This window comes from Tasmannia lanceolata, unplaced genomic scaffold (assembly GCF_043159265.1).
Source record: "Tasmannia lanceolata isolate RefF3 unplaced genomic scaffold, GAP_Taslan_0.1 ptg000008l, whole genome shotgun sequence".
Taxonomy (NCBI): Eukaryota; Viridiplantae; Streptophyta; class Magnoliopsida; order Canellales; family Winteraceae; genus Tasmannia; species Tasmannia lanceolata.
The window spans coordinates 12,161,965-12,183,111 of NW_027518685.1; the positions used below are offsets into that span (position 1 = coordinate 12,161,965).

Here is a 21,147-nt window from a genome sequence, read left to right on the forward strand (position 1 = left end):
AGTCAATCATCAGCTTTACGTAGGGGTGGCCAACCGGTTCGGTTCTCGGTTCCATGAACCGTAAGAACCGAACCGAACCGTAGTACACAGTAGGACCGGACCGAACATAATCGGTTCGGTCCGGTCCGGTTCTTCGGTTCTAATGGCTAATTATTAATTATTAATTATAATTTATAAAAACTTTTAATTAAAGTTATAATATAAGTTACTTTCTTATTATAAGAATAGTATTAACTATTACTTATTAATATTATGAGTAATTTAAATTATTAAGTATATGTAATATATATATATATATATATATATATATATATATATATATATATATATATATATATTCAAAGTTCGGTTCTTCGGTTCCGGAACCGAACCGAGAACATTAGACCCGGAACAGAACCGAATAATTTCGGTTCTTCATCAGTGGAACCGAACCGGACCAAAAATATTTTTTTACAGTTTGGTTCCGGTTCGGTTCTTCGGTTCTGGTTCGGTTCTGGCCACCCCTAGCTTTACGGATTGCACCTTATTTTCTTTGAACCCTTATAGCGCATGCTTCTGTCAATGTAGACTTCATTCAAAGGGTGCAGTTTCGGTTGCGTCCGGTTGAGATTTCACTAAAAAACGAATTGGAACCAACTCTAATCCAAAAATCAAACCCTATTTTATTGTAAAAAACTCAACTCGAATTGCCAAAAATCGCCCTCAGTTGCACAGCTTGCACTCCCACAGTCTAAAAATATGCCGTAGTATTGGGCCCAATGTTTGTTGAAAGGAAGGGTAGGAGATGAAGAATATTGGTGAGAAATAAAGAGAAGACCAGTGAAGAGTATTGCCTCCGAGATGCAATGAAGCCTGGTAGAATATCTAGTAATATCTCTTGATGTTGTGCACAAACATAATTAAACCCGAAACACCCTCAAATTTGGCAAATCGGTAAAGATATTAATTTTTGTCTATGCAAAATAATAGATAACCATAGAAATTAAAATTGAAGATAAAGAGTATTTTCAAAACCACTTTATTTGGAAGATTTCCAACATTGTTGTGATCCATTAAACCCCGTCATATCCACCGAACAAGAATAATCTCATTTCAATATTAAAAATGGATCCCTATATCACCTAACCGAGACCAAATTGTATATAGTACTTGAGAGAAGAAGGAATGAGAAGAGAAACCGAACGTGTCCCACTTCTAAGGGACCTCCTCTAGAACCCAAAAATAGGATCATATTTTGTTGAGATTTTTTCGATTTTCTATTTAAAAGATCCAAATAGCAGACGAATGAAGTTTGTTATTAATTAAAAGAATACATTTAAGTAGTAACTATAATTCTTAAATTGGGGCTGATAAATTTGCTCCCATTTACCGGCTGTTAAGCCCCCAACCGGTGCTCTCTCTTCCGTCTCTTTCTCTCTCAACCTTTGGTGAGGCCTAACAACTGAATTATTTAGATATCTGAACACCCATACTTATTCTCAGTCAATTTTAAAAAATCCCTCGGGCTCACTTTGTTCGAAGATCCAATAGATCCAGACTCTTTGTTTGTTGTGGCAAAAAGTAAATAGGATTATTTTTGGGCAATGATATTTTCACTCCCCCTACAGTACGCATTCGCTCCCCTTTTAACTTGATTTGACGTCAAAAAGCATTAATAAGGGGAGCGAATGCGTACTGCAGGGGGAGTGAAAATATCATCGCCCTTATTTTTGGGGTGCAGCCTATTTATGTCGAAGCTCAACAAATTAATGTTTTGGATCTTCGAACAAAGTGGCCCTTATAAATTTTCCAAAAGTTGCGTGCTATATTGTCGTGTATGGATTAGGTGCCATATAATAGGTGGGCCCCAGTGTATACTGCATCTGTTTGTAGGTGAGCATATATTTTCAGAAATACAATGAAGTCTACCTTGTTCCAAAATCCAAACCATTCTGTTGTTGGGCTCCAACATTACTGTACTCGTGCCCCAGAAATCATCTTCATTGGATGATCCTTTTTTATTTTTTATTTTTTTGTGCCATAGGGTATCCCCACGCCACTTTGTAGGGCGGGACTAGTCACTAGGGATGCGCGCAGGCACCCGGAGACCACATGCATCGGGTAAACAAGGGGAGATTCGAACGCTCGTCAATGGGGAGCAAACCCATGACTTTACGCCAAAGAGCCACACCCTTCCGGGTTTCATTGGATGATCCTAACCATCTAATATGTATATAAACTCCTTCATGTGGAAATGTCTATAGATCGAAGAGCTAGATCATCCCATGGAGATGATTTTTCATGGTACATAGCATTTACGTTGGGGGGCCAACAACTGAATGGTTTCAGATCTTAGAACAAGGTGGGTCCCACTCTATTAAAAAAAAAATACGTACACCTTCATTCAAACACCGTATAAAAGCATATATTTAGGGAAGTGATATATTCGCCCCTTTTGGTTACTTGGGACATCAAGCAGCAGTGTATCAATGACCACAAAGGGGCTGATGCACTTCTAGTCAGATCATTGATACACTTGTGCTGGGTGTCCCAAGTAATCAAAAGCGGCTGATATATCACTTCCCTATATTTATTAGAAAATTCATTGCTGCCCATGTTATTCTAATGTACAGACCATTCAATTGATGACCCCAATGTAAATAGGCCTTTCCCCAAAAATCATCTCCACATAATAATCCTAACACTCTGATCTGTACAAGTTTATTGGAGGGTTTGGATCATCCTGTTGAGATTTTATGACCAAGGCCCTATTTACGATGGGACCCAACAAATGAACGTTTTGGATCTTTGAACTAGGTGGGCTCAAGTGACCTTTATTTTATTTTTTTAAATACTTTTTTAGTTTTTATTTACGTTGGGGCCCAACATATGAACGGTTTGGATCTTTGAACTAGGTGGGGTCGAGTGACTTTTTTTCAGAAAAAAAATAAATACAGTTTTTAGTTTTTATGGTGTCCATCTTCAATGATCTAAACCATTTATTGTTGGGCCCACCAAGTGTTTCTGGTCAGACTCGAGACTCAGAGGAGAGAGTAGCAGTGGTGAGAATAAGTAAACCTACTTTCGAATTTATGAGCCCCCTTCTTAAACAACTCATTTTCGAGAACAGACCTTACAGCCTGAACAACGAGTATCGTGTTTAATTCTTCCTCCTTGAACCTTCTCTGCTGACAAAGAGGCTTCGGAATTTGAACCAACAACCTCACGGTTGAGATCCAAAGCCTCAAGCATCTACACCCTTAGTTGTACATTGTTTGAGAGATTTGTCTTATTGTCGACCGCAAAGATTGGCAGATTTGTGAAAAAGTGGCTAGCAATAAATAATAATCACGGGTACTACGTTTTAAATGAGAAATAACGGAAAAATGGTTGCAAAGTAGAAAAATTAAGAAAAAAAAACCTAAAGAAAGTACAAAAATATGGCAATTACTAAAAAAAACTACAGAGAAAAAGAAAAAGCAAAGACTATGACAATTAGGGAAAAAAAAGAAGTCAAAAGGTGCCAAAATAACACCTTTTGCACTTCTCAACTGGGCCGGGTCGACCCTCAGGTCAATTTCAAACGGGTCAATGATTGGTGACCCGGACCCATAATTTCCGGGCGCGGGTCACTTTTTGCCGGGTCTATATGCATGGGTGTAAAATAGTGGACTCCAACCATGTGTAAATAGTGGGCCCCATTACATCAAAATATGAAGTGTAGTGTAAAGCGGTGGGCCCTAACGTGCTACAAGAGACATCCTCTTGGCTCCCACGCTCAAGCAAATTCCCCCCCCCCCCTGAAGAAAATTCCTGGCTCCGCACCTGCTTCGGAAGATCATCCCACGACCAAAAAACAGAGGTCAGCTCGCTGTCTCTCTCGCTCTCTCTCTCTCTCTCACACACACACACAAACAAACACAACACAAGAAAAACATACAACCACAATTTTCAAAATCTGATTGTGCCCAAAACAAGGGAAAAGGGTTTGAGGTTGGAAATGCTTAAATGGGTTTAACGAAACGGGTGTTGAGGGGAAAGTGGCAAGACTGGGCTGGTTGTGAAACAGAGGAACGAAGGTTTTGATTTGGCTGAAAAAGTGGCCGAACATGGGGGTATTGATGGATTTTTGTTTTGGCTGAATAGATATGCATTTTGTCGCTTCTTTAGGGTTTCGATTTCTTTTTATTTTGTTTAATTCGGGAGTTTCTTTTTCTTTTAATTTTATTCTAGTGAATTCGTGGTTTCATTTCTCGTGGCGAGTTTTCAGATCACTTGTTAGTGTTTTCAGATCATTTGTTAGTTTTCAGAAAACAACTGGTCTGATATTAGTTTATGGCCCTGGACTCAGAATCATACCCACCACATTCTATCATCTTGATCAAAATCCCCACCTCTTTCAGCTCATCACGCCAGTTGTACTCTATAGATCCCATATTCTAACCCACAATCTATCACTTGCCAGTTGTCTCTCATTCTTTTCTCTTATTTTCATTTTAAATGTTGTGGATTGCAAATCTTTTCTCTTAATTGTCATAATTCCATTCCTGTAGAGACACTCCAATCCCTTGTGTACATTATTATAACGTGTCCAACAATAATGCACATACATCAGTCTTTCTGAATGCCTATTCCCAGTTATTTGAAGATCAACAATGACTTACAGCCTCTAGGAAGGTGCCAAACTTCCTGAGCAATGATGATATGGATACACCTAAACAAATTCCAGCATAATATTTAATGTGTTTGCCTCCCTTCGATAAAAATCAAAGAATGTTGTTTGATAAACAGAAGCAGTAAAAAAAAAAAGCAGTATAGGCACTTAGAGATTTAAAGGCACGAGAATGATAGAGATCACTCACAATAGAGTTCAGATGGGAGAGCTTCTTAAGAAGCTTGAATTCTTCTTCAAGATCCTCAACATGAGCCTACACGAGAAATTTGACAAAATCAGGCTGGTTCATTGGAATTTAACAGAATAAACAACTCATTCAATCGACAATAAAGTTTGAATAATTTCAACTCTGAGATGTATGGAATATACGGTGGATTAGATAAGAACCAATCAATGATCAAGCAAGAAAATTTGAAACATACATGGAGCGCTATGGCAGGAGAATAGAATATGGTTCTCACTTGGGCTTTCTCCTATGAGTTGCTTTGCGAATCTTTCTCTTATGAGTTTTATTTCTCTTATTCTTAGAAGTTGATTTGAAGATCTTTTTTTTTTAAATCTTCAATGCTGTGTATTTTGGGTAGTTTTGTTGCATGTGAATTGCACACTATAAACAAAGAGGTATGGAAGAAAAAAGAAAAAAAAACAGTCAAAGGAAGGATTGATATGCATCTTCTTTCTTTTTGTACAAAGTCTTTTGTAGATACATTACATAGTATTTCTCTTATTCATTACCATTCCAAAAAAAGAAACCCCTCTTATTCATTGTCTTGGGATTATATGAACTTGTGATAGTATTTATGCTGTAGTTAAAAATGTAGCAAATAAGAACCGTGATATGTAACAGTTTGGCAAGTATTGTGTTTCATTATGTTATTATGGTGGACTAATATGCCATAAATGAACCGTGTTATTATGTTGGACTAGGGTTCGAGTAGCAATGGCCGATTTTCAGACGTCAACTCATAAGGCGAAGTGGATTTTCACCCTGCAGGCTTTGGTAACGCTATATTACATTTTTATTTTCCTGTCTAGTGCCATATTTCGATATTGGATGCAAAAGTAGTTCGAATAAAATGCAAATTACATGCGTATTTTATTTGCTGAAACACGATATCATATTTTTTGTACCAATATTTTGTTTTCCAAAGGTAACAGAATTCCAATCCATGAAATCTTTTTACGTCGAGATTTATGTTTTTGATGGATAACACAATTATTTAGAAGAGACAGAAATTTATGGTAGAGAAACACAGCCAAAAGGGGAAAACGCTAAATTCGAGGGAGCTCAATCCCAACCAACAAAACATTACTAAAAATGAAGGAAGGCCCAGCTATATCAACGGGTGCACAATCCCAATTGACATTGACAGCCCTAAAGTACCTATCTTAGCAGAAGATGCACTTTGCTTGGCAATCTAATGACGTTAGGAGAGTTCTAATTGGAAAACTCTGTTCCTATGAAGAAGCACAATTGTTCTCATTGGAGTCTTTAAAATAAATTGAGGGTTTGCGACATTGTTTTGTTGGCTCTACCTGAGTTATAGTAGTAACTAGTAAGTCAATTAAATTCGAGCAGATGATCTTGTAAATTCTTGCACCTTGTTTGCTTATAGGGCTGTTTGGAGTGTGGATAAAAATTTAGGAATTTCGCCCTAAATCCCGTACACCCTTGAATCCCTCAGGCTCAACCCAACCCCCCGACGAAAATGGAAGTGAATTTTATTCCAGATATGAGCTGGAATGAAATTCGCCCATAAATGCACAGATAAGCGAGAAAATGGGGGTGAGAAGAATCTCTGTTTCCGCTTCCATAGTGCAACGAAACAGCAGGGGGAGGGGAATCCAGGAATACGTTTTATTCCACTTATCCGCAGACGAAACAGCCCAATATAGGATAAATTAACCACTTTATGTCTAGATTTGGCCATTTCTTGCTTGAGTATTGACTTGCAATGAGTCTTTATGTTGCAATGGCCATTGATCACCTCCATTTTCTGCTTTTCATTCCAATGTTAGATCTGTTTATTGTATGATCAAGCTTAACACGATGAACTGATTACTGTACATCATCACATCAAATTCAAAAGATATTATGCAAATGGAAGAAGATGTGCTTTGGTTTTCCGATGACAATTACTTGCCTGAGCCTAAATGGCCTCTTTTTAGTTTTCCGTTAAGTGTGTTGTCTTTCTCGGCCTATATACCCTTCATATTCTTGCTGTGCATAGCTATTTTATTAAAGTTTTATGTTCTATGATGAGCCTGTTTTATATTTGGTTTGTTGTTCCCATGTAGATCTTGTAAGCTCTATCTGACTATTAGTTTGGCCTGTTTTCACTCTACAGATGGAAAAATACCAAGCTGCAAATCAAAGAGCTATAAAAACTCTTGAGCAGGTATTCATCCTGTCTTGCTTTTTTCTTGATGTATGTTTTAGTATGAATTTATATCTTTAATAATTTGGTTTCATTTAATAAAAAAGGTTTATCATGAGTAGTTTTGTCTTCGTATCTCAATTGTGATGTAGCAATCTGCAAAACCCTCGACCGATATTCTTATTGTAAATGTTACCATGCTATCTCATTTGGTGGGGTATGACCCCCAATCTATGCACAGACTTGCTATTCAAAGAAATCTATGTTTCTTATTGACTTTCAAATAGCACATTTTTTTCATTGATCTTATTATCTAATATTCCTTGGAAGTACGGAGCTACACGTATGGAAGTAGATGTTGATGGATCATTATCATACCCGGAACCTCAATTTGATGCCAAAGATAATGGTAACTACTTTCTACCTCCATTGTACTTCATATGTGTCAATTTGCTACTGCACTCTGTAAAGAGTTAATTCTTTCAATCAATGAATCAACTCTTCATATTGGTCTAGTTTGCCAATTTGATTTTAAATTTTTAGGTTCTTTGTCCGTCAATTTTTTATGATGTAAATGTACCAGTTGCAATCTTATATTTGTTTGCTCTCAGCAGGTGAGCGGCATTCCCTTCCAAAGCCACTTAATGCTGAAGAGGAGCAACTTATGCGGGTATTTTATGAGCACAAAATTCAAGAAGTTTGTGGAGCATTTAGATTCCCACATAAAATTCAGGTTGGCAATTTTGTTTCCTAGTCTGTAGAAATCAAACGGCACATGTAGAGGTTGCATCATCATTGCTTCATACAATGAAACTGGTTCGTGTTTCGCAGGCAACAGCCATCATATACTTTAAAAGGTTTTATTTGCAATGGTCTGTAATGGAGCATCACCCAAAACACATAATGTAAGTTCTACTTTGTGTTTTTCCTTTTTTTTATGTACTTCTTAAGGGTTCAATCCTAATCATGAGCTATTTGTTATCATCATCATGTTGAGAAAGATATGCTTGATCAAGCTATACTGGATAGAAAATAAGATTTTACTAGGACATCTGTTTTGACACTAAGATAAGTTTTTTTTTAAATTTTCAACTGAAAGCTTTAGCTGTTGGGATAACATATTCCTCGGGATCCTATGGTCCCTCACTTCAGTGTACACTGCCATGTTTTCTCAACCTTGAATTTCTTATGTGATGCACTAGGTCTCTAATCTCATGTAGAATTGTCCCTAAACTGTAGCATTTCCAGTAGTTATTATTTCAAAATGTCTTTACTATAAAATTAAAGCCAATTTTTTTATATGTGCAGGCTAACTTGCATATATGCATCTTGCAAGGTAGAAGAGAATCATGTATCAGCGGAGGAGCTTGGCAAGGGGATTCAACAGGACCATCAAGTGATTCTCAATAATGAAATGATTGTTCTTCAGGCATGGATATGCTTCACATGCTATTTCTTTTTGTGTTTCTTGTCTTTTCCTCTCTAATTGCATCTATGCCTTATTGACTTTTCTAATGCTCAATTGTTTGCAGAGCCTGGGATTTGATCTTATTGTTTATGCACCCTATCGATCAATTGAAGGTTTCGTTAATGATATGGAGGTGTGCTAAGGCGTGTTCATGTTCATACTTGTGCGTGCGTGTGTGTGTGTGTGTTGTTTGCTACTTGCAGTTCTGGATTCTTAACGTTATGTGTTGGGTCTCCAGGAGTTCTTGCAAACAAATAATGACCAGCTAGAAAAATTGAAGGTAATTGTGTTTTTTTTATTAGTTTTTGTGGCTGTTCCTTATTTAGTGCAATACTGCAATATGATTTGTTACTCTTAAATCCTTTGTGGCATCATAGAGGTGAATTACAGTGATCATCTTTGTAATTTGTCAAAACTTGAAATTGTTCTCAACATAGATATGCCCCCTAGCTACTGGTTGGGTTAGTGGTTTATCATATGGATTTTATTTCTTTTATTTTATGGTGCATAAGTCAGCTCAGGAAGACCCATACCTAGCATCAGTGGGACTATAACCTGGTGTCCGGCGAAGCTTCCTTTCTCTAGAAAGTAAGGCAGCTGATGAGGTTGAAGTTTTTGTCTTGCTCTTGATTCAACTTTCATCTTGATCATGGTGATGAAGTTGGATATGGAAAAACATGGTCAGTTAAAATTTTGGAAATTCGGAAAATGTTCAGAAAAATCCAAATATGTCAGAGGGAGGAGAGCACCATTGCCACCATTTAGTGCCGCCAGCTTATAAAGCTAAGCGTTTGCCGAGTACTTTTATCCTTTGCATAAAAAAACATTTCAAGTTATCTACAACCCAAAAAGAAGATTCTCAATCATGTTATTTTACCTATTATTAGTGCTATCTTTTTTTTTTAAAAAATGGGGGCAATTTTAAAAAATGTCTCTAAAAAGGGTCATTTGCATCGATTAAAAAGCAAGTGGAAAGAGGCTAAGGAAAAAGATAATAAAAGATAACCCTTTTGAATACTGCGCTCTTTGCCTCATTCTCTCACCACTTCCCTCTTTCTCAATGTGCAGGATTTTCTCTTCTTTTTTGGCATGTATTTTTTTCAGTTATGTGAGCTTTTGACTTGAGTAAATTGTCTGCATATTTTAGAAAAAAATCTTGAATAGTTCATAAAATTGCGCATTGTAAAAATATTGTGAATTATTCCACAAATGTTCTAATGTTTTCTCAAATGTTATAACTATGGTCCTGGGGAGGACTGCTGGTTCAATGGATATACTTTTCCTAGTTCTTGAAGTTTTGATATCATTAAACAATCCAACTATACCCAATCTTTACATACAATAATATACCAAATTTTTCTTTCATTTGACTACTTGAGAATAAATATATTGTGTGGTTGGATCTCCTCGAGATATTACACTGGAACCTAATACTTATCACTTGATAAATAGCCATAACTAATTATCCGTTAACCAATCCAAGTATCCTTCTCCCATATGACACTTTCTATCCTTATTTTCTAATATCCCGTTCGGATCATATTTTAGTTATTAGTATCTCATTCATCATGGCAGCCAAACCTTCTGTTAACCATTCCTTTGGCTCCATCTTATTCTATTAATCTCTAAACTACCTCCGCTCTATTCATAATCTTCATGCTATTTTTTTTGTCTACTTCGCTTGTTGCACCCTATACATCTATATAAAATTGTTGTCAATTCATTGTTTTGGCATGTTTATTGGATATTGTGTATGATGATCTTGTTATCATCCATGTTTTTGCACTTGTTGCAAGTGCAGCGGTGTTATAGGTGTCTCCTTATCGGTGGATGTCAGCGTATCTGCACGGCAGTCTGTTTTCTTTCGCATTATAATTAGAAATGAAATTCTTGTGAATTTACATTGGCTTGCTAGATTTAGATTGCATCATGAGTGATACTTTTTCCTTTAATGGGACGTATTATTATTTCTTTGTTTAAATATCTTTCTAGGATTTGCGAGAAACTGCAAAGATGGAGGTAGATAAAATTATGCTGACTGATGCACCACTTGTCTTCCCTCCTGGGCAGGTATTCTTCATCATTACGACACACACACACACACACACACACACACACATAGGGAAATGTTATCAGCACTGTACTATATTTGATGATCACACTCCTCACTTTATTAAAAGTACGGTATGACCCGCGCCATAGGATGATCCAAACCGTCCATTAGATGGGCCACAGCCTAAATAGGTTGTGCCCCAAAAATCATTTCCATAGGTTGATCCTAACCCTCCAATCTATAGAGGGTTAGGATCAACCTTCCAACATTCAAATCGGAGGGTTAGGATCTAGGATCAACCTATGGAAATGATTTTTGGGGCACAACTTATTTAGGTTGTGGCCCATCTAATGGATGGTTTGGATCATCCTATGGTGCGGGCCATACCGTACTTTTAATAAAGTGAGAAGTGCGATCATCAAAATACAGTAGTGCTGATAACATTTCCCTGTATATATTCTTCAGGACACGGGCTCTAAGTTGTATATTAGAAAAATGTGAGCCATGTCTTATGTGGGGATTTTCTTTTTCTTGAGAAATTGATTAGTTCGCCCTCTATTTAGTCCTTATTTTAGAATTTCTTTAGTTGTCAAAGTCATGTTCCTTTTTCTTCTTTGTCTGCAGTTGGCATTGGCTGCTTTACATAGATCGAATGAGGTACACAGAATCCTGGATTTTGAGAGGTTCCAAACTCGCTCCATAGTATCCTTATATTTCTTTAATTTCCATTACTGTCTTGCAGCTAAATTTGTTTTCTTTATTACAGTTGATATTTAAATCCTCTGTTCCAAATTGTGTGACCTTTGCAGATACCTGGAGAGCATTTTCTCTCGACAACGTTTTGCCCACACTAAATCAGCGCTAAATGAATCCTTTAATGTTATTGATTCTTGGGTAATACTTCCGTAACTTTAACATTTCTTGGATTTTCTAATTATCTTCAATTTCTAGAACTAACTGGAATATTATGACAATGATAAATAGATATCATGAATTCATCTAGTGTTATTGTTTCGACTCTTGGTCTGTGTTCAAGACTAGAACGAGGCTCTTGATTCGTGATGAACCATGAATCAAGAGTAGAAACCAAATAGAGTACAGATACAGCTAAGTAATTAGCTATCTGCTTAGATCCGTGCATACCTGTCATACAAATACATGTCCCCTTGTCTGTAGTTGCAGATGTTTAAAATTGTTTGAGAAACAATTTTTTACTCTTTTACGTAGAAACGTTTTGTTTTGATGTCAGAGTGGAAACCAAAGTGTGCTCCTTCATATTATCAATAAATGGAATTTGAGAATGTGAGTTGAAATGTAGAGTCCATGCAAATAAAAAAAATAATTGCAATGCAGTTTCACATCCATGGAACAAACATATGCGAAATGAGAGAAGAGTGGAGGAAATTTGCGTGAAAGAGCGAGTGCTGATATGTTTTTCATTAGCTTTTAGTGAGTGTTCTCTATGGATTTGAGAAGAATATTTGTGTGGAAAAGAGAGTGATGATCTGTTCTCTAGGGAGTTTTAAGTATTAGCTTCATAGGAAACAATTGGGAAACTTTACAGAGAGTTACGGATATACATGATGCCACTTATATGACAATTTAATCTTATGGTGTGTAGCGAATATAATAAGACTGCATTGTGCATACTAAGAACATAATATTGCCTACCGTGTTATATCGTACATTTATCATAACTTGATGCATTATTTAATATACCAGTGTGTGTAAGACATTACATGTTATGTGTAGGATACTTTTTTTTTTAAAAGATGACATATTTCATTAATATTGAAGAAGCGTTCAAGACCAGTAGTCCCATCCCGCAATAAAAATATTAAAACAGACTGGACCGGCATACCGGGACAAAAACAAAACATAAATATTGGAGTATAAGCATTCCTATTTTAAACAGCAGACTGTATCATTTACACCTTTTGACAAACATTATGTGACTACCACAAACATCTGCTCAGACCACAACTTACTTCCAACCACCATCCTAGAGTCTCAGAGACAGCACCTTCAACAACTTTGGGGATAATTGGAAGCACAAAATGGATTATAAATACCTTCTTAACCCATATACTTCCGAACTAATGCACACCCAGAAAGGGAACCATAGCTAAAGCATCAAGACAAAAAATTGAAGCGAAAGAACGAATCTCTCAAGGTACGGTTGAGGGGGAAATTCTGGATAATCAACAAGTCGATCATAGAGCTATTTAGGTTGATGGACTTTCTGGAAGTGGGCTCTAGGTTGATGGACTTTCTGGAATCGGAAGAAGTTGAAGTTGTTCCTCGTGAGGAAATGGATGAACTTTTGGCAATAGGGGATGTCTTCAGAATAGGTTTTGATGATGATTTGGAAGCCAAAAAAAAACTTATTTCGCTCTATGGCTATCAGGAACTTGAAGGAACGCAGAGAAGTTGGGAAGGAGAATGAGCATAAGGGGCCTAAGGGTAGTAACCCCATATGAAAGGCCTCCCAGCCCAAAAAAAAAAGGGGAAGGCGGGGGGGGGGGGAGAAAGGAGAAAGAAGTGAGAAAAAGGAAAAGAGAAAAGCAAAAGAAAAAGAAAAAGAAAGATATGGTATAATCCTAGGAGAATGGAAAGAAGCTGATCTAGATAAGGGTTGGGAGATGTTAGAAGGTTTTGAGGTGGGGCTTTGTTTTCTGAAACTTTATTATTGAGGCTGAAGAGCCTGAAGGATGCACCTTCCCAGGTATCCACTGACTAAATAGCTCTATAATCGACTTGTTGATTATCTAGAATTTACCTCCTTCAACTGTAGCTTGAGAGATTCGTTGCTTTGGTTTCTTGTCTTGATGCTTTAGCTATGGTTCCCTTCCTGGGTGTGCATTAGTTCGGAAGTGTAAGGGTTACGAAGGTATTTGCGATCCGTTTTGTGCTTCCAATTATTCCTAAAGTCGAAGGTGTTGTCTTTGAGACTCTATGATGGTGGTTGGAAGTAAGTTGTGGTCTAAGCAGGTGTTTGTGGTAGTCACATAATGTTTGTCAGAAGGTGTAAATGATATAGTCTGCTGTTTAGAATATGAATGCTTATACTCCAATGGGGTATGTTTTGTTTATTTCATTTTGTTTTGGTCACGGTATGCCGGTCCAGTCTGTTTTAATATTTTGTATTATGGGATGGAACTATTGGTCCCGAACGCTTCTTCAATATTAATAAAATATGTCATCTTTTTTAAAAAAAAGGTATCCTAAACATAACATGTAATGTCTTACACACACTGGCATATTAAATAATGCATCAAGTTATGATAAATGTACGATATAACACGGTAGGCAATATTATGTTCTTAGTATGCACAATGCAATCTTATTATATTCGCTACACACCGTAAGATTAGATTGTCATATAAGTGGCATCATGTATATCCGTGCTCTCTGTAAAGTTTCCCAATTGTTTCCTATGAAGCTGATATTTAAAACTGCCTAGAGAACAGATCAATACTCTCTTTTCCACACAAACATTCTCCTCAAATCCATGGAGAACACTCACTAAAAGCTAATGAAAAAAAGATCAGCATTTACTCTTTCACGCAAATTTCCTCCACTCCTCTCCTCTCTTCTCTCATTTCGCATATGTTTGTTCCATGGATGTGAGACTGCATTGCAATTATTATTTTTATTTGCATAGACACTACATTTCAACTCAGATTCTAGCATCTCCCAAGTCCCAACCCTAGATCAGCTTCTTTCCATTCTCCCACTATTATACCATATCTTTCTTTTTCTTCTTTTGCTTTTCTCTTTTCCTTTTTCTCACTTCTTTTTCCTGCGGGGGGGGGGGGGGGGGGGGGTGGGCGCGAAAGGCCTTTCATATAGGGTTACTACCCTCGGCCCCCTTATCCTCATTCTGCTTCCCAACTTTTCTGTGTTCCTTCAGGTTTCTGATAGCCATAGAGCGAAATAAGTTTTTTGTGGCTTCCAAATCATCATCAAAACCTATTCCGAAGACATCTCCTATTGCCAAAAGTTCATCCATTTCCTCACGAGGAACTTCAACTTCTTCCAATTCCAGAAAGTCCATCAACCTGGAGTCCCCTTTGCACTACTATGTTTTAATAATTGCACCAACTTCTCTGGTCTTTTATTATTTAAACAGGTGTCAACAGTTATTAAGCCAATTAAATCAGAAAAGACAAGCTGAGTTTGTGCAATTGTTAAAACATGGTAGTGCCGGTATCAATAGCTTATATTTATATCAGACAATTCTGCAATCTATTTTTCATGTGGCTTGTTGACATGCATATCATGTTGATTTGTATCACACACTGATGCAACACTGATTATCTGGTGTTTAAGTGATATCACAGCATGATTTTTGTTACTGGACAACAAAAATCTTTACAGCAGCTGTGTTACGGAAGAAAAGTATTCCTTGTAAATGTGGGTAGAGTAGAATGCATTTGCTTTTGACGCTAACTGCAGAAAATGTGAGGCTTGGGACTACTATATGTTGATCAAATTAGTTCACATGGTTAAGTGCAGCTATATATTGATCACATTTTTTTTACAGGAGAGGAAACTCAAAATCCCTTCAGCCAAGGATATGAGGCATATAGATCGGAAGCTGAAGAACTGTTGGGATCCAAGCTCACAAGACGAGTACCTTCTAACACACATTCAGAATCCTATCTTTCTTTTCGCCTTTCTTCCTATCAATGTGAATTATTTGTTATCAGCTCTCATCTCAAGCATAGTAATGGTTGTGGCAGGGGGAAGAAGCGAGAAAAGAGATCAAAGCACAAGTCGAAAAGGACTTCAAGTGAAATGCTAGCAGTACCTACTGGATCGTATGTTCTGTACTTTTGCTCTTTGTTTTCTATACTTTTGTCATCAATCATCAACTTAAATGTATTTATCTTACTGGTATATTACAAGTTTCAGGTGAAAATGTTCTGTTGGTTATTTGGCAAAGATTGCATCAGGCTCTGGGAATCACAGTTGAGCAGTCTGGAAAAACTTGATTTGTAATCTACCCTGACAAGAGGGACTCCAAACCCGCATCATTTGTTGGTGTATTGTGACTTCCAGAAAATTGTAGTTTCATTAATTGTGTCAGTAACATTATTAAGATAATAATTGAAAGAAATACAGAAAAAGAAATTGCAGTTGAAAATTGTTTTTAGCATATAATATGACTGAAATACTCTCTGGTACCCAATTTATTACCTTTTTTTTTTTGCAGAAGATGTACATGAAAATGAATGATTCTAAGAATGTCCTGGTGGGATGTGCATCCCACTGTCAAAAGGACCAGTAATGCATCCCTGCTTGATCAAGAATGTGTACCTTTCTTATATTTAATTATCCATTTGGAGGGTTTTTTTCCTATTTTATAATATACATTTTGTTCATCTAATCCGTTCAAAACCAGGTCCTCCATGGATTTCGCACAGAGCCACACGGAATTCCAATGAAAACATTGTAATTTTCCCAAATTTTTGATGAAAACTATAGAACCAGGTTATAACACAGTAAATGAAAATAAAATAGAAGCAATTTCAGTCAGAAAGGGGGCTCATTAACTCCAGTCTAGTTTCTTTATAATTTAACACTGTTCCATCTCAGTTGATGAAGATACCCCATGTAATTCAGAGTAAACTGCAAGGAGTTATATCCCACAACCATTGTTCCTATACCTTCTTTTTGGAAGAAGAAATCAGAGCTGTTACTAGCAAATAAAAAGTAATTGGGGGACCCAAAAATGATAAGCAACCTCAGGACAACCAATTTCTTGTGTTTGCTCTTTCTTTTAATGAGTAACAACGGAAACTGTCATCTGATTGCTCATTAATGTAGCCAGAAAACATTGATCGTCCTAAGATCTGGGTCTCTTACCATATCTCCATCAAATAATTTCTAGTGCTTGAAAAATGGCATTCATATTGACTATCAAGAAAAAATTGACAACCCAGTTTCAAGTTCAATCATTGAATGGTTAAAAATGTTTGAAAGCAGTCACATTTACCTCATGTCTGGGTAGAAACCCTCAGATGAAGGATCTGTATTATGAGGATTATTGCAAAACTACGTAGAATGCAGTGTTTGCAAAAAGAGGATGTGATCTCTTCTTCCAATGGCAGTGTCATTTTTCCTCTTACGCGGATTTTCTCTATTGCATGGTGTGTTCTCGATCAGCTAAGAGGGTGGAGTTTATAGAACTCCCACTCTCCAAATCTCCACACATTACAGCCTTAAATCTCGTTATACGTTACAAACTTAAAAGGGAAATAATATCATGAGAAGCCTAAGCCAAGTATAGGCTCAGGCACATGACAATCTCGATCAATCATTTGATAGTTCTGTTATGAAGTTGATATAACTAAAATCATACGCATGATCCCAACTATCTAATCAGTGGCTCTCGACTTCAACTCTAGCGGTTACGAAAAATATGAGCAATAGCGGCTACCATAATTCCGGCAAAATTCTGTTCAGACCACCTTGATTGAATGATCTCAGGTCCTTGAGCCATAAGCCCTCTTCTATGGTTCCGCCAAGAAAAGCTAAGGCCCTGTTTGTTTTAGATTTTGAGAACTGATTACTGGTCCAAAACAGTAATCAGTTTTAGACTTGCAATCGGTTCTCAAAATCCAAAACAAAACTGAGCACGCATGTTGAGTTGCACAGAGGGTGGAAGCACACATGTTGAGTTGCACTTTGTTATCAGATTATATATTAGAGTTTTGACCTGAAGTTAGAACTAACAATCAACAACAACACTCAGAAATAACTAACTGCACAGGCATTCCCTCCCATACAAGCAGAAGAGCAAGTAAACAAATGAAATCACATTCCATTGAATTAATAAGAGGAAGAAATGGAATTAATAAGAGTAAGACGGATTGTGACAAGTTTTCTTTAAGTTGTGATCTAAATAGTCTTCTTTTCAAATGCTATTCCAAAGCTATATTCATTCCAGAAGTTTATGAATTTCAGAACTCTGTATTCTACACCAGGGTTGACAGACACCATCTCAACTTGTGGTGGCTGTTCACTGCTACTGGAATAAATGAAGCCTTTACACAGACTATTTGGTGGGGGTTATTTACAGAGACTATACCAAAACATATAAAAAAGTGAGCAAGGACTAATACCATGTCCACAAGATGATGGAATCCACGATTATGATCTTAGACAGCCAAAAGCATAGTAAGAATGAAGAAACAAACACACTTTAGTGGCAATGAAATGAGCCAAAATATTCAGAAAAATAGATGTATCACTGACAGCAAAGATACATAATCATGCACTTCCAAGCCCTCCAGACTGCAGTCCAAAATGGCCTCATCAAAAAATAGTGTGGACGACGACTCCAAAAGAAGCGTGTGCATAGAAGAGAACATAGCTAGAGCAAGAGAATGGAGGCAATCATCATTGGCTCCAATAATTGGCCAGTTTCATTACTCTTTTAAGCTACACTCCTCAAAATAGAATCTCGAATCCTAGTCCTGCAGACCGGTATACAGTGCTAAACTTGGATCAAGGATATTTCCAAATTGTTTATCTTGATCATTAGGTCTTTCTGGTGCATTGCGACTGGCGTAACACTGAAATAATTTGTATAAACATGTGCAGTATTCAAGGCTGTCATAAAAATGTCCCCTGCTAAGCAAATCCTCGGAATTGAAGTTCGAAAATGTGAAAGCCTAGAAGTAGGATAAGTTTTGTGCATTGTGATGCATGTACCAGATCATTGTATGCATGATAGCAGCATAGTAAGAATAGATGGTCTATAGTAGATGCATGAAGCAAGGTTAAGAGCATAAGAAATGGATAGTTGATAAGAGCATAGTTGCCGGAAACTCCTTGGGCGAGTGGGGAACCCGTTTCCCTTAAAACGCATTTCTCGCGGGTGGGAAACTCGTTTCCTCTAAAAAGTGTTTCCCATGTTTTGGAAACGTTTCCAAAACATGATAAGAAAATTGGAGAAATGTTTCTGAAACGCATGGGACACATGAGAAACTTATGTAAATCATGTGTGAAACGCGTGATAAACGTATGCAACATTAGTAGAGAACACATGTCAAACGTGTAGGAAACATGTGTGGAACTTCGACGATTTTCTATTATTTTCTCATTTTTCATTTCCCCTATATTTTTTTCATGAGTTTCCCGTTTCCGTTTCACGTTTCGTTTTCCAAATTCGTTTCCTACCCTAGTAACTATGGACAAGAGTATACTCTGTGTCAAATTTCAAAGTTGTCACTCTTTCATGGCGCCAAGGAGATTTACATGGTTCCACCCAAGGTAACGCAATATCAAGACAGGCAGGACTTTGCAAGTGAGTTTACACAAGCAGCTTGGAGAATACCTAGTACATGAGAAGTTTGCCATGTCCATGGTCAAAGCCATCCGCTGCAAACTCATCATTGCTTTTGAGAGGGGAAAGATCAATTTTTTTTTTTTTGAAAATTGACATATTTTCATTGATACCATGAAAGTTACATTAGGGACCAGGAGTCCCACCTGGCGTTGCATAATATCAAATAAAGCTGGCCAGGGCATACCCTAAGCCAAAAACAAAAACAATAGCAGTCTGGGCCCTTTCTTTCTGCACCATGCCATGGGCTGGTCATGCACTACAATCAAAAGAATCTTTCCTTGACCATGCCCAACGTTTGTCCTGCACTACCATGATTCCAACCTACAATCATCAACTTCATCAATCAACCTCCAAAAAGCCCCAGCACTTCTCTAAACGCAATGTCTCCATATTCCATTGCTAATAGCCGAGTAAAATAATTTCCAAGCAGCAATGCCTCGACAAGCGAAAGACCATGGTCTCTCAAGCTATTGAGGATCTACTACTATCCTTGGAGCACCTAAAAATCGACATTATATGGGCCAATTACTCCTGTTATCTCTCTGGACCACCATACTAAATACCATCTTACGACCAGCTAACAGAACTAAAAACGTCATAAGTACCACAAATTAAACGAAAAGACCCTTAATTTCCCAAAAAATTCCATACTCTTCCCAGAAGTCCCAAGGCAAGGGATCCCCAAAAAACTAGCTACGACTATATAAAAACAAAACCAAATCTAGGAGCATTTCCTTAATCTACTAAGGAAGAATTCAACGCTCGCCTACAACTCCCTTTCTTTAGAGAAGAACACAATAGCAAACTCGGGTGTAGGGACTTCTTCCATCGGGTCCTCAAGAGTAGCAATTAGTTCCTCTAGCTTTTCGATACAGATAAGACGGTCTGCCTCCCAACTAATTCGGCGCACCTTTTTCTCATCTTCCAAGCTGTTCTTAAAGAAACTCGGGTGTAGGGACTTCTTCCATCGGGTCCTCAAGAGTAGCAATTAGTTCCTCTAGCTTTTCGATACAGATAAGACGGTCTGCCTCCCAACTAATTCGGCGCACCTTTTTCTCATCTTCCAAGCTGTTCTTAAAGAAACGAAGTTTGTAAACCGGAACACAGATATCCTTAATATTCCGAGAACCTGTCAGTGGAAATAACTCCTTCATATTCTGCAGAAAGTCCTCTTTAAGCTGATGCCATTGCCTTTTTTTAATTTCCCTTTTGACAAGCTCTCATGGAGTGGGATCTTCAATGGATGCTTTAGTCTCATTATATATAAGGGCTTGAACTTCCTTAAGAGTGTTAATCCAAGCGGAACAATCGACTAACTCTATCCTTCTTTGTTTGAAAGTTCGAGTTTCCGAAGCACTAAGATCCAGAGTAACAACTGAACTAAACTAATTCCGCGGTTTCTGAAGAAACCAGAGACTTCCTTTCCAAATCCTTGTTTGTCAAACCTTATAAGGGCAAGAAAGCGTGCTAGTCAAGTAATGTTATTACTCCTCGTCATAATTCCTTAACCAAAGTTTATAGAAACGAGGCCACCGCCACCCAGTTAATGGAGGCGGTGATAGAGCTGTCAGTAACTTAGACCGAGAAGGTACTTATTCCTTTCCACAAGCACCTTTCCCAAAACACCGGATTATGTGTAATCAATTAGAGTTCTAACCTAGAGCCCATCACTACCTAAAGTTTATCTTTTGCCCAAAAGCTACGACATAAGGGAAGAGTAAGAGCTCTTCTCCACGCCTGGCGTCCCATCGCTTGCTGCAAAATTTGACACGTCTTGGATAGACCAAATTTCAGAGATGAAACCTGGGTGCTCAGCTCTTGTCCCAGGATGCCTCTCAAAAGGGCACCCAACAGCTTTTTTCCTTTCGAATTTAATTTCCGGAGCCTTTTGGCAGATTGACCTTGATGTCCTAAGGACACACCTGGTTGAGATAAAGCTGCTGAAGTAGCTAAAGTAGCTTCCTTACAAAAGCCCTGGGAGATACCTACCTGTAGAGGGTGCTTCTCGAAGGACGCATTCCGATTTGACTGCTCATTTTGAATTTTGAATTCCACAGGCAAACCATGAGAACCGCCCAAAGCAAACCCACCTGGGCGACTCAGCTGAGTTAAATCCAGTTCAAAGCTTCTGGCCGATCTGAAATCTCACCTCTGCCTGACTTCTTGATGAACTGTTCCCCCATACCCATGGTCTTCTTACACTCGGACGATGATACGGGCCGAGGGTTCTTAGGT

General features: G+C 37.7%; 1 protein-coding gene across 4 annotated transcripts; it reads left to right on the forward strand.

Annotated features, from left to right (window-relative positions):
• Positions 1-3,745: 3,745 nt before the first annotated feature.
• Positions 3,746-15,702, forward strand: CYCH;1 (cyclin H;1). Of its 4 annotated transcripts, none has more exons than XM_077387894.1 (15): positions 3,746-3,841; positions 5,582-5,654; positions 7,003-7,053; positions 7,363-7,441; positions 7,644-7,765; positions 7,864-7,937; positions 8,341-8,461; positions 8,565-8,633; positions 8,739-8,780; positions 10,493-10,570; positions 11,178-11,236; positions 11,363-11,447; positions 15,100-15,188; positions 15,299-15,376; positions 15,465-15,702. In XM_077387894.1, the coding sequence occupies exons 2-15, from the start codon at positions 5,595-5,597 to the stop codon at positions 15,472-15,474; spliced, it is 1,017 nt and encodes a 338-aa protein (XP_077244009.1). In that variant the 5' UTR covers positions 3,746-3,841; positions 5,582-5,594; the 3' UTR covers positions 15,475-15,702. The 4 variants fall into 4 exon arrangements, with proteins under 4 accessions (XP_077244009.1, XP_077244012.1, XP_077244011.1 ...); XM_077387897.1 differs by having other exon boundaries at positions 15,471-15,702; XM_077387896.1 differs by having other exon boundaries at positions 7,647-7,765.
• The last annotated feature ends 5,445 nt before the right edge of the window (positions 15,703-21,147 follow it).